Below are 14717 nucleotides of genomic sequence, written 5' to 3' on the forward strand. Positions count from 1 at the left end.
AATGAAAATGGATGAGCTGATGTCTGTGGTTTATGCTGATCCTGGTTCTTTGGGACTCATGGAAGAATGCAAATATGCAGCTGTGGACGAAACTTATAGGTATGTGTGATTGGTTTGGGTATTTGTGGGGCGTAGTTCATGTGTTTGAGAGAATGCCAACCGGGGAGAAATAGAGGTGCTAGTTTCATTGAGATGTAAGAACTCATTAGAGTTAGATTACTTAATTCTAAAAATGTGATATGGCGTAGCTCAACGAAGATGCCAGGTTTGTTCCAATTTATTTGTCTCTCAAAATAATTACTTTCTGCTTCCTTCGTTTGTTGTTATTCATTGACATCAACAAAATTTCCATCTGCAGAAGTGTGCAACCCTGCAGCATGGCATCATATGTCAATGAGTTGAACTTTTGCAGTGATTAAGTTTCTGGGAGTTGGGTACTTTATGCTTTTAAGTGACATCTAGTAAAGGTATGAATTCCTGAAACCATGTTTTATTAGACCAGCATTTTGTTCTACATTATGTTGCTATGTTTTCTTGTGTGAATTCCTCATTTTCGTAGGTGGAGAAATAAGGTGCTTTCATCACTTGTTTTGTTATATAAATGCGTATTGTTATTTGAACGCATTAACTTGCTGTTTGGAAATTGTAAGCACTACTGCCACTTGTAACCTTGCAAAATGACACCTTGATGAATTGATAGATCGAGTTATCAAAAGCAATAACGAAAATAAAAAAAAGATGTTGCCCAATGGTGACAGACCTCATTATCAAGAAGCCACAGCATGGTAGGAAGTTCATTCTGCATACGAACCTTGGGTCAATTTCCTCTGTTAACATCAATTTAGCACAGAGTTATGAGTAAAAATTCAATATTGGAGTTTCATGATTGACAACGGAAAGTATCATCGGATATCGCTTAAGCCAGAATTGGATTTAAGGTTTCATGCCTTTTTGGTCTCTCAGGCTTTAACAAGTAAAGCAATATGTGCTAAAAAGGCTGGAAGCAAAAAGATCTACATGAGATCTAGCAAAATCTTATAAAAATTCGCCCTTTTCTACTCTTCCTGTCAATTCATTACTTGGATGAAACACAAAGAGTCTTATATAGGACTAGCATTCTATTGACTGACGAGGATAATGTGTTAAAAAGTACCCTATCATGCTGCTAGGAGTATGAAAATCCAATGGTTATAATAGTGGAGTTTCTTTCCCTTTTTTATCTTGATTTCTTCTTGTCGTCACCAGATTTAATGAGTCAAATGCTGGGCAGTGTGCCATCATCCAAGCAATGGAGGGAACACTGCATGCCATAGAGCAAATAAGAACAGAAATGCACTTACGACCTGATTCCACCACCACATAGATGCCCGTGGCAAAAGCCACAACCATTCCTCCATGGGCCACCCACATCAATTTCATAGCAACTCTAATAGAGTGCAACCGGACATCATGATCAGAAGATCCTGTATAAATGAGGAAGCAAGTGACTATAATGGAGCTAACCATTGCTAAAGCATCAGAGATAAGGAAAGCCTTGAAGGTTGTTTTCTTTCCTAGAATTGCCATCCCACGGTCTGGGCCATCATTCTCATAGCCACCGGGCAGAGTGAAGGCTGCGGCAAAAGTGACAGTTGCAATAAGAACTGCCACTATTGCTAGGTTATTCGATAATGCCCTATATCGGTTAATTTCTTCAGCATCTTCTGAATAAAAATCCTTTGTCATTAAGTCCATGCATTGTGGGCTGAATTGTGAGCCTGCTGACATTAATCTCTTCATGATCTTGTGCTGCACAGCGACATAATCAATATCATGATCAAGCAAGAAAGTTTATCCTCCTGCATTTATTTATTTATTTTCATCCGTCAGTTTCACTCACTTCTGAGCGTTGATCGTTTTTTTACTAAGACTTTTGCAGACAATATGGAGGTGGATAAGAATACACAATTCCACTATAAGTTCAAAAGTGTTTTAAAAAATTCATTTCTTTGATGATGGCCCTGATAGGTGATGACTTTACAGAATAGTTATTGTATTTGTGTATATTACAGTGACGTTGTGCTATCTATGTGCTAATAGGTTTTCAGTTTTTGCAAGTGGAAAGAAGGATAGGAAAACTGTAGAGCAGCTACAAAGAATAACTACTATTTGTGTGGGCTTTATCCTAATTTGATCCTATTACATTTAAAGTCATTTTGTCTACATTTTGGTTGATAAAACTTCAATAAAGGTGAAATAGGTTGGTCAAATTTGATCTTATTAATCTTTCTTGTTTCCCGTTATGTGAGAACAAAGAGCAAAGCAGTTTAAAGTAACATACATAGGAATGTTAAATAAAGAAGTATCTACTGTTCTAACGCTTATGCTTGAGTTCACAGACAAGGAGGCAAGATCTAGAGGTGTGAGACCCTTGTAGTTCCTTGATCTGGTGTCTATTCTCTCATCAGCCAGCAAAAGATTTACTATCTCCAGGTTGTGAATAAGTGTTGCCAGATGCAATGGTGTGTTCCCCTCCTGATCCATCGTGTTGATCAGCTCCTAACGAGCAGGATTATTGAGAACATATTTCACGACCGTCAATCGCTTGTTTTCAATGGCAACAACAAGAAAATTCCTCTGCTTTTTATCGGTGAGCTCGATAGTGTCAGGACAATGCTTGATTATCTCGGCAATGACTTCAATGTAGCCCATGGTGGCAGCAACATGAATTGCTGAAAGACCATCTTTGTCTAAGAGATGAGCTGCGGAAGCATCATGATGGAGGAGTAGCTGCCTGGATCATCTTATGATCGCCAAAGGATGCAGCATAATGAATAGGAGAGCTTTCAGATGCATCCACGTGGTGACTTATAAGTGGCAATTTCTTCATCAGGGAGTTCTGCAATTTCTGGTAATGACGTAAAAAATAAAGGCAACTGTCAATAGCGTCCAGCCAGTCCATTCAATTGGGAATGTATCTATGAAAATTTAAAGGTACAAAACTATATTGTTGGTTCTCGTTTGTATAGTTGCAAAAGTGAAGTGTTATGTTTAGGTTTTTTTTTCAGTTATGTTTTAGTTTGTTTTCATATGTGCCCTCCAAATCATATGTAGTTTTTAAAATTATCCTCCAAATCATTGTAATTGTTATTGTACCCTCTAAATTGTAATTATCTTTCAATTTTACCCCTCATCCAATTAAGGAAATAACAGTGGAATATTATGTTAAAGATTGAACTGCTCTGAAAATTATTCATTTTAAAATAATATTATAATTTATCAGGTTAGGATGAGGGTTAAAGTTAAGGGATGACTATTGTTTGGGAGTTAAATAGCAATTATGATGATTTAAAAAGTTTTTTTTTTAATACTATAGTTTGGGCGCATATATGGGAGAAAAGTCACTTTAGCTTTTGGACTTAGAACTATAGAACTAGAACTGATTATCTCATTGCCATTATGTGTAAATACGATAGTTTGGGCGCATATATGGGAGAAAAGTCACTTTAGCTTTTGGACTTAGAACTAGAACTGATTATCTCATTGCCATTATGTGTAAATATAATTTAGAAATTGTGCCACTTCATATGAACTTCCCCAATTATAAATTATGTTTTTACTTATATACCCTTCAAAATTAGCATTTAGTTTATTTAGGCCAGAAAATATTTGTGTGTGGAGCACCCTTAAGAATACATTAAGTTTAATATTAACTAATTGTATTATATAACCTACTTTTCTATATGTGATTATCTAGGAGAATGTAAGTATGAATATACAGTACACAAATCATTTTACTCACATTGCCTCAGATTTCTTGGTTTTAAATCAAACTTATTCAAGATTGGATAATAATTAAGCAACCTTCAAAAGTAACCGAAATTTTCATATTAGCACTTGCAGTTATATGTTATGAGTCTCCTTACTGAATGTGTAATCTCTTCCTTAAAATTGAGACTTTACTTTCACCCGCATATTAAATAGTAATCATAATATTTAGTTGGTAATGAATCAGAATTTATCAAACTAAACACAGGGGTACAGATTTAATTTAATATTTTTTTAAAGGGTAACTAAGCTATATTTTACATTATGTATGTGTGTGTGTAATCCTTAATGAATTCTGTCATCTAACTAACTGACATCAAAGGACTACACACATCTAAATACAAATTTGTATTAAAATTGAATGCATGCCTGCAAATTAACGTGTTTCGTAACTCCCAAACTTACAAATGACACACCACAATTAATGTGGATCTTTATCATTAGAGGGATTTGTCTCATAATATTCTCCTCTTCCCTAGAACTTACGACATATTTCTCACAAGCCACACATGTTGACCAGCACTCCTAAAGTTTTTAATTCGAAAGTTTAAAGGTATCCATGCTTGAAATCTTAGGTGTTAATAAGAAATTTTGATGGTAATTAATGATCTACGTCCTATAGGAATAGGTGTATCTGCAATCAATCTTTATGAAAGTAAAGAGAAATAACTAGGCCTACCAGAGTTTCGACAAACAGCGGCATGCAAAGCGGTCTGGTGATCAGGACCTCCAACAGCGCGAGCTGAAAACTGCAGCAACATCCTCACAATCTCCAACTCTCCTCTCTCCGCTGCCAGATACACTGCTGATTCCCCATGTTCATTAACAATATGACCCAACCGCCATTCCTCATGCATGAGCACTTTTGAAGTGCTCAGATTACACTGTTTCACAGCCTCATGCAATGGTGTATTTTGCCACATTCATTTCGCATCTCACATAGATCAGCTTGTTTGTATTTCACATGCCTAATCAAGACATGGACCACAAGTCATGGCCCCCATGTGCAGCACAGTGTAGCGGAGTGTCTCCTCCGGAGTTGACTGAATATGTCAAGTCTGGATGATGATTGAGGATCTCTGTCACTGAGGACTCATAGCCAAGCCCAGCAGCAAGGTGCAGAGGTGTGTTCTTCTCTGCAGTTATGCCTTGTAGGCAACTTGGCTTCTCTTGCATCAGTGTCTTCAACATGTCTATGTTGCCTTCTTTCAACACTCGGAACAATTGTGGATCCATAGCTCTCTCAAATATTAAATTGTGAGAAAAATCTCTTCAGTTCTTTGTTATGGGAAGAAACTGTATGTAACTCTTAATTAATAGAGAAGCAACTGGAGATGGATGTTACTGCGATTGACTTGACAGGCTATAATGGCTTTGAGGAAAAGCAAAAGAAAGAAAGAAAAAGGGATTGCAGATGCTTGGAGCATAGGAGAAAATATCTACTGTACTTTTGCTTCCAACAACAAATTTTTTGGATCAGTGTGAATATGTTAGGCTTTGGGATAAATATATATGCAGGGTATGTGACTTTATTTATGCTTTGAGGTCGCTGTGCTGCGTGGTCCACGTACTAGAATCAATGTAGAATTTGATTCCTTGTTTCTTTGTGTAATTTCTGTTGCGTAATAAGTACTTGCAAGTTCCCATTTATTTCCTTCTACAAATTTACTTTCTGCCTTATTCCAGTGTTGTTATCCATGTGCATTGAGGTTACTATGCTGCGTGTCTAGGTACTAGAATCAAGTGCAGAATTTCGTTACTTGTTTCTTTGCGTAATTTCTATTATAAAATAATTACTTGCAAGTTCCCTTTCTCAAAAAGTTACGTTCTGCCTTATTCTAGTGTTGTTATTCATGAGCATTGTCAATAACTGCAGAACCGTGCGCAATCTGGTGACATGGCATGACTAACTGCCAGTAGAGTTAAACATGTATTCTGCCTCATCAATCAACTTGTACTTACGGCTGTTGGGTTTTCAAGAGATATTTTAATACTTTTGGGTGACACCAGCAAAGGTATGAGTTATTCTGAAATGCCAGTTTCTATTATTAAATCAACATTTTGTTTGACATAGTGGTTGCTATTTTCCCTTCACTAGACTCCATGTTTTGGTAAAAGCAATAAGTATTGTGCGCGGCGGAAGCCAAACAACCGATGTGCTTCGAGAAACCAAACCAATTGCCGAGAGAGAAGGCCACAAACAATTTAAAATAACGACACAAACACAAACAACCAATTTTAACGTGGTTCGGCAAGTTGCCTACGTCCACGGGGCAAAAAGGGGATGAAGTTTTCACTAATAGAGAAGAAGAGTACAAACTGAGATTACAAATCACTCGAACTCACCAATTAATCTCACCAACAAATCTCTAATTCTCTCCAAATAAAATCCTAAACCAATAGCTCAGAAAATATCTCTTTTCTGTGCTCCAAATATCCCCAATTCGCTGCTCTATTCTCTCTTCCAATCGTTCCATATATATAGAAATCCTAAAACCAAAAACATACTAGGAATTCTCAAACAAAAAACAAAACAGATTAGGAATCCTAATAACCTGTTACCAAAACAGATTTGGAATCATGTTACCAAAATAAATTAGAAATCCCAATAACCTGTTATCAAAACAAATTAGAAAACATATTAGGAACCTGCTATCCAACAATTCTCCACCTCGACGAAGTTTTTTCAAAACTAAGCCGACACTAATACCAACTAAACATCTCACTTGTTGTGTCTAGTACAAAGTAAAACAAATCCACAACAAGTCAAGAACCCAAACGAGAATGCGAACAAACTCCAAATGTCGGAATCAACTCACCAAACCGGCTGCATCATAAATGACTGCCTACGTATCCTATTGCCCAAGGAATCAAGCATTCACGTAGTTCACCAAATGACCTCCAAAGACCCTCAATCAACTAGAAGAGTTCGCAACCCTTCTCTAACATCATCAACAAATTTACGGTTGATAGCTCTCCTAATGGCCTAAAAGTGAAACAAACTAAACACCTCAACCTGAGATGAACCAACGGTCATATCCAAATCCAAACTATGTCCACCAGCTACACTTGAATTCAAAACTAACTCATCATCTGCATCCAAATTCAAATGATCCCCAAACTATGTCACCTCAGCTAGAATCCCAAATGATACAGTATAATCTGAAGTATGTGGAGTAATCTTCATCCAACGTGGAGTAGCATCACCCTCCACCCGCTGCAATATCCTAACGATCTGATCAACATTCTCCACCTGTCGAGAGTCAAATGTGACATACCTACTTAGAACAAAATCAGAGTCTCCCAACTGATAACCAAACGAGCTTCTGAATCTCAAACGTGCAATCGGATCAAATCTCACATCCTCGATGTGACCAAATGCTGGGCAACCAAACATCCGACGCAACCCAAAATCTGAAACAGCTCCACACGATCCAAAATCTCCACACGCAGCAGTCGGCAACTTATGATTAAAATGATCCAAATATGTTAAAGCTTCAAAACTCTTCTGCAATCCAATGCTCGATAACCAACGCCGATCCTCCTCCAGCAAGGAACGATTCATCAAAACTGTCATCTCATCTCGTCGCCCCAATGTTTCCTCTTCAATGAAGTGTCTCAAACTGCAGTGAGCTCGGCACAAATGCAAGAAAGAACCCCTACCAAAAATAAAACAACGGGTTACCTTTCTGCCAACACACTTCCTTCATATGTTGTTGACTTCTAGGACTTCAAACCAACGGGACTTGGTTACAACCCACTAATGCCTAGAACAGTCCCCAACTACGAAAATCAAATACCTATTACCTTCCAACGATACCTCCTTGGAAGGGCCCCAAATACTTGGATGAACACCACCTAAAAGACCCCTCGATCGATGGATAGAAGTGTCAAACTCCACCTCGGTCTTCTTTCTCATACCAATGTGCTTAAAAGAGTTCAATTTGCAGGTCAAAACACTCCTTAACAAACCATACACGGCATAACCAATCAAATATCACAGCCTTAACAACTGTCACAGTCTAGACAAATCTAAAGAAGTTGTCAGCTCTCTACCAATCACCGTGCTCCCAATCAAATAATATAAATTCTTCTTTCTGACGCCCTTCATCACAATCATGGATCTAAATATGACCTTTAAACATGCATCCTCTAAGGTCACTCGATAGCCTACTGCCTCTAAAACTCTAAGTGAAATGATGTTCTTCTTTAACTGAGGAACGGACCTCACTTCATCCAACTCCTGAATCACTCCGTCACACATCCTAATACGAACGGTACCGATACCGTCAATAGGGTATTCATGATCATTACCCATAAACATGACATCCCTTCTTTTCAATTCCTGAAAGCTAAAAACAAATCCCTCCTAGGGTAAATGTGGTAAGAAGCACCCGAATCTAACATCCACTCTGTAGAGTCGACAACACAAACTGATAGTAGTGCTAATGAGTAGCCTAAAGAATTCAAATATGAATTGTCTCCACTAGCCTTGACAATATTTACCTTTAAAGCTTGAATAGCTTTCCCCTTATTCTTCCCGACTCGATCTGTTAACTTTGGGCATTCGGTTTTTTAATGTCCATCCTCTTTACAAAAGGCACGCTAATTCCTACGAACTTCAGGATGTGCCCCTTTAGACCGCGATCTTCTATCATGGTTTGGACTCTTTACTCTCGCGACCAATGCCCTCGCTACCGACTCAACTGAAGTCTTCTTATCCTTTTTTCAAAGCTGATAATTTACAAGTGTAATGGTGACATCACTATACGAAAGAGATACTTTCCCATTAATAAGAGTAAGAACGAATGTCTCATATTCCCCGTCCAGCAAAGAACTTAACAATAACAACGCCTTGTTCTCATCTTCAATCATTACATCTATATTCGTCAAATCCGCAAGAAGCTTCGCGTAGTGGTTCATGTGATCATCAATGGAGGTTCTTTTTTTTAATTGGAAGCGATAAAGTCACCTCTTCAAATACAAGCGGTTTTCTATACTCTTTGTCAAATATTTGTCCTCTAGGATCTCCCAAATCTTCTTAACCGAAGTCTCATTGATCACATCATATTTTAAATCTTGAGTTAAATAAGATCTAATCACACCACACGTCGTTCGATTCATCTTCTTCCAAACATTCTCTTCAATGTCGCCCGGTTTCCCATCCAACTTTAAAGTATCCTCCAAATTTAACTCATTGAGCGCATCCAAGACTTCACATCTCCAAAAACCAAAATTATTTGTGTCATTAAACTTCTTCACATCTATTTTCATAGAGTGGATAATCAAACTTTGAACGGTCTTCACGTCGGAAGTACCCTCCACAACTCCTTCTTTCTCGACCATCTTTCTCAAATCACCAACAAATCAAAGCGGAAAAAACGAAGAATAGATCCAAAATTAAAAAAGATAGTCTTATCAAAAAGATCCCACATTTATCACCAAACGAAGCCCTAGACGAGCCTCCAAAACGATCTACTCCTCTAAATAGCTCAAGCGTAGCCCAAGCTCTGATACCACTTGTTGTGCGCGGCGGAAGCCAAAACAAAACCGACGTGCTTCGAGAGACCAAATCAAACAAACGCCGAGAGAAGGCCAAACAATGCAAAATAACGACATAAACACAAACAACCAATTTTAATGTGGTTCAACAAGTTGCCTATGTCCACGGGACAAAAAGGGGATGGGGTTTTCACTAATAGAAAAGAAGAATACAAATTGAGATTACAAATCACTCGAACTCACCAATTAATCTCACCAACAATTCTCTAATTCTATCCAAATAAAACCCTAACCAATAGCTTAGAAAATACATCTTTTCTGTGCTCCAAATATCCCCAATTCGCTACTCTATTCTCTCTTCCAATCGTTCCATATATATAGAAATCTTAAAACTAAAAACATACTAGGAATTCTAAAACAAAAAACAAAACAGATTAGAAATCCTAATAGCCTGTTACCAAAACAGATTTGGAATCATATTACCAAAACAGATTTGGAATCATGTTACCAAAATAGATTTGGAATCATGTTACCAAAACAGATTAGGAATCCCAATAACATGTTACCAAAATAAATTAGGAAACATATTAAGAACCCGCTATCCAACAATAAGAACTTGCAATAGACATGAGAATTGGTGTTGTCACTATTATTTGACCATGTAAACGTATATGGTTATTTGACCATAGATAATTGTTTGCTGGGAAACTATAATTGTTATTACCGCAATTATTCTACACATTGTGACCTTGTAAAATAGCACCTTAGATGTCTTAAGAATGGACTCGTCAAAAGAAAAAATGAGCGTAAAAGAGATTTTCCAAATGATTATAGATCTTTATCAAGCAGCTATAACATGGTAGGAAGTCCATTATCCATCCAAACTTTGGGAAGACCGGTTTTCGTTTTCCCGTTCTGCACCAAGTTAGAGGTAGGAGTAGAAACTTGATCCCGGAATTTCATGGTTGACAACAGAGAGGATAAATGGTATTGCTCAAGCCAGCTTTTGATCTAGTTTTTCATGTTTTTTGTGGTGTCTCAGGCTTTACCAAAATATTATCAGTTTCGTTGGATTTCTAGGTTTGTTTCATGCAAAGTTCTGAAAAGAGTTCAGGCAAAGGATTTAGGATGAAGCAAGCATGAATTTTTATACAGAAGAAATGGTTCATAAACAATATTACAAGAAAATCTTACATGCAAAGATCATTGTTCACAACAATTCATTAGTTGGATGGAATACAAAGATTCGTATGTGGGACTAGGAATAAATTGAATCATATTTAGAACCACTAGGTGTCTCGAAGTCCACTATCATGCTGTTTGGCATTTGCAAATCAACTATTCTTGATCTGGCAGTTTCTTTCCTTTTTTTCTCATGATTTCTTGTTGCCTTCACCATCTTTAACGAGTCAAACTTTGGCCAACATTTAATTATCCAAGCAACAAAGGGAACACTACACGCCATGAAGCAAATAAGAATAGAAAGCCATTTACAAGCTGATGCAACCACCGCATAAGTTCCCATGGCAAAAGCCACAACCATTCCTCCAAGGGCCACCCACATAAATTTCAGTGCAATGCTTATAGAATGCAGTCGAACATCATGATCAAAAGATCCTGTATAAATGAGCAAGCAAGTGACAATGATGGAGCTAACCATGGCTATAGCATCAGAGATAAGGAATGCTTTGAAGACTGCCTTCTTTGCTAGAATTGCCATCCCACGATTTGGGCCATCATTCTCATAGCCACCGGGCATAGTGAAAGCAGCAGCAAATGTAACGGTTGCAATGAGAACTGCTACAATTGCTAGATTATTTGCTAATGCTCTGTATCGATTAATTTCTTCAGTTTTTTCTCGACAAAACTTCTTTCTCATCAAGTCCATTCGTTGTGGGCTGAACTCTGAGCCTGCTGACGCCAGTTGCTTCATGATCTTGTGCTGCACAGCGAAGGACTCATATTGCGATTCAAGTAAGAAACTCTACCTTCCTAAACTTAAAAAGCTTTTCATTCCATCAGATAAATTAGCTGATTTTTGTGATCCCTCCAAGTGAGATCAAATTCGTCAAGACTATTTTATTTGCTCTGATGCGACATCAAAGCAGACTATTTTCAGTTGTAAATCTTGTTATGTAGATGTAGAGGACATATTACTCTGTAGATAAATAAGGATCTTTAGGACCCACTGTAGATTATTTTTAGGCTGTCTCTGATTTTCTTTGTTCTGATTCTTTTATCAAATATGTGAAACTGAATCTCACATGTAAGGTTTAGTTTGGTGGCCCATAATGGATGTCTTTAATTGTCCATGTTACCACGGGAAGGTGGATGTATTGTAGGACTTCAAATGATAGCTATTGTATCCGTATAGGTAAATGGAATAATAAATTCTCAGAAGGATGTTTTCGAAAAATAATGCGTCTTTATGTATATGGATCTTAATTGTATTCTAATTGTGTTGAAGGGCAAGGAGTTGCAAAGGCCAAAAACCATTGGATATGATACTGACTAGTTTTACGCCGTGCGATACACTGGGCTTTTTTTTAGAGTGGTGATAGGGGCACACCACCAACCACACTCTCCTCTCTCATTTGCTACAGTACACAGGGCCCCACATGAGATTTTAAACTTTTAAAATCCCATGTGAGGTCCCGTGTACTGTAGCAAATGAGAGAGGAGAGTGTGGTTGGTGGTGTGGTTTGGGGTGTGCCCCTAGCATTTCTTTTTTTTTTATGGAAGCGCTACTTACTTTGTACTACAATGTGATGTGACAATCATATTGCAACGTTACTATTTTGATTGTTGCGTATTGCTTTCACTCTAGATATTATATTAATTTGAAACTAATTGCAATCAGTGAGTGGGAGAGAGAAAAAGAAAGTAGGTTGTGGAAAAATCAATAAATAATTAATATATAGAAATTGGAAGTCAATTGTCTAAGGATTTCCCCAGTGGCAGAAAAGGGGGTTTGTTTTAGTCTATAGTATAGATAAGTAGGAATGTGAAATAAATGAAGCGTACCATCCTAAGGCGTGTGCTTGAATCCGTACATGAGGAAGCAAGATCAAGAGTTGTGAGACCCTTGTAGTTCCTCGATCTGGTGTCTATTCTTTTGTCGGATAGCAGAAGATGGAGTATTTCTAGATTACGACTGTTTGTAGCCAAATGCAGTGGCGTGTTTCCATCATGGTCAGGCTCATTGAGTAGCTGGTCAAGTGCAGGATCACTGAGAACATATTTCACAACCTTTAATCTCTTATTTTCAATGGCAACATGAAGAAAATTCCTGCCTTTTTTATTGGTGAGCTCTGCAACATCAGGACAGTGCCTAATTAGCTCGGTAATTATGTCCGTGTAGCCCATGCTAGCGGCAACGTGAATTGGTGAAAGGCCATCTGTGTCTGAGAGATAAGCTGCGGAAAAATCATGGTGAAGCAGTAGCTCAATCATCTTATGGCCACCAATGGATGCTGCGTAGTGAAGCGGAGAGCTTCCGGTTGCATCCACTGTCTGACCTAGAGCTGGTCTTGCCTGGAGCAGTAACCGTGCAATTTCTAGTAATCGTATAAATATTTGAAATTGTTAGTAGTATCAATAGTATATAGTTAGATTTTGGTGTTTTACATTTAAAATATGAACATATATATTTTTTCCCGATTCAGAACATGATCAGATATTTCTTTGTTCTTCGCTACCCTGCAATGTTTGTGTATGAACTTATTTTGTATGTATTGTTTTGAGATCCTAATACTTCCTGGAAAATTTCTCAACAGTATAATTTTGAGGGCAATTTTCGCTCTATTATACATATTTAATCTCATAAATTCTAGGTTAATTGGCATAGATCTCTATACTATCACCAGATCATGGATAAACCCTTGTAGTTCAACTGTTGAAAATAGCCCCCTGAGTGAACTTTTTTTCCTCTTCTACCCTTAGTGAAAGGAGAAAACCTTTTTTTTTTGGACATATAGACCTTCTGAGGGTAAACAGGTCAAAAAAAAATTCAGTTGAGGGGTTCATCTGCAACAATAAAGCTATTGGGGGTCTATCCGCAATTAATTCCAACTTATATGTGATGCTAATTAGCCAGCAAAATATTCGACTTTATGAAAGTGCAGGGAGATCGATTAAAGTTACCATAGTTTCGACAAACAGCAGCATGCAAAGCCGTCTGTCTTTTAGGCCCTTCAACTGCGCTACTCGGAAACTGCAGCAACATCCTCACAATCTCCTCCGCCCCTCTCTCTGCTGCCAGAAAAACCGCCGACTCCCCCTGATTATTTATTTCCTCTCCCAACGCCTCATCTGCCTTCATCAGCTCATAAGCAATCCTCAAATGCCCATTTCTTGCAGCTTCATGCAGCGGCGTGTCCCCACGTTCATTCTTCATCTCGTGTAAATGAATCTGACCGTCGGACTTTCTTGCGCTCCCAATCAAGAAATTGACCATGAAAATTTTGCCTGCTCGGGCTGCGCAATGGAGCGGAGTTTCTCCTCTTTTGTTGGCTACAAATTGGAAATACAAATGGCTGTCGAAGATCTGGTGGATTTCAGGGACCGACCAGTTGTAGTCTAGGCCAGCAGCAATGTGGAGAGCTGTGTTTTTCTGTGCGGTTAAGCCATGTAGGCGACTGGGGTTTTCTTGAAGAAGCATCTTTAAGGAGAAGATATCGGCTTTTTTCAAGGCTCTGTAAATTCTTGGATCCATTGTTTCGTCTGGACCGTAAGGATCCATTCTTCTCCAATAATAGGAAGGAGTAGCTCCTTAAATCTTCTGCTAAGAAGACAAATTGATGCACTATATAGATTGGCCAACATGCAAGTGGACTTGACTTACATGAGAGTAGAAGTCAGTGAAGCCAGGAAAGAGGTAGGAAATAGCATATGATGTGATCGTCTTTGAAAACCATACCCCATTGCAAACTGGAAGACAACAACAACGAAGACGTAGGAAGTAGCCTTTGAAGCATTCCATGATACAAACATCGACATCAGGGGTTGAAAAGAGGAATTTTCTCAACCACAGATTCATTCGGGCGAGGATTTTTTTCTCTCTCTTTTGAGAAACTGTCCGTCTGGGTTACTGCTATCTTTTGGTTATTGACTTCGTGTGAGAATTTAGATTCTATCATGTCACTTTCTAGAATTTGATGGCATATTTTAACGTCTTAATTATATATTTATTACTTCAATATTTATGATTTTTTTGGATTTGGACATCTGCTTCACCCAAATGGGAAGGAGTAGCTCCTAAATCTCATAGTTGACTTGGTAGGCTTAACTTGCATGCAGAAGGACAAGCAGAGGACACAGGGTCCTGACTCCTGAGCACGTGGATCCCTTTATTTCCACGATCAGGTTAGTTCAGCCATATCTTTCAAGTGTAGAGGAGAGTGGTCACT

At 38.1% G+C, this 14717-nt stretch overlaps 2 protein-coding genes across 2 annotated transcripts; both read right to left on the reverse strand.

Moving 5' to 3' along the window:
* On the reverse strand, nt 476-5043 carry LOC109834793 (protein ACCELERATED CELL DEATH 6-like). Its single transcript, XM_020402808.1, is given in 6 exon segments — nt 476-1827; nt 2542-2769; nt 2771-2941; nt 4464-4724; nt 4726-4755; nt 4852-5043. Coding segments are annotated over 6 exon segments (1521 nt in total). The 3' UTR covers nt 476-1188.
* On the reverse strand, nt 9854-14482 carry LOC109833421 (ankyrin repeat-containing protein At5g02620-like). The gene is made up of 3 exons (XM_020401077.1): nt 13453-14482; nt 12334-12866; nt 9854-11251 (listed from the first exon to the last, which is right to left on the reverse strand). Exons 1-3 carry the CDS (start codon nt 14048-14050, stop codon nt 10568-10570), a joined length of 1815 nt encoding a protein of 604 aa, XP_020256666.1. The 5' UTR covers nt 14051-14482; the 3' UTR covers nt 9854-10567.

This window comes from Asparagus officinalis, chromosome 3, assembly GCF_001876935.1.
Source record: "Asparagus officinalis chromosome 3, Aspof.V1, whole genome shotgun sequence".
In the NCBI taxonomy this organism is placed as follows: Eukaryota; Viridiplantae; Streptophyta; class Magnoliopsida; order Asparagales; family Asparagaceae; genus Asparagus; species Asparagus officinalis.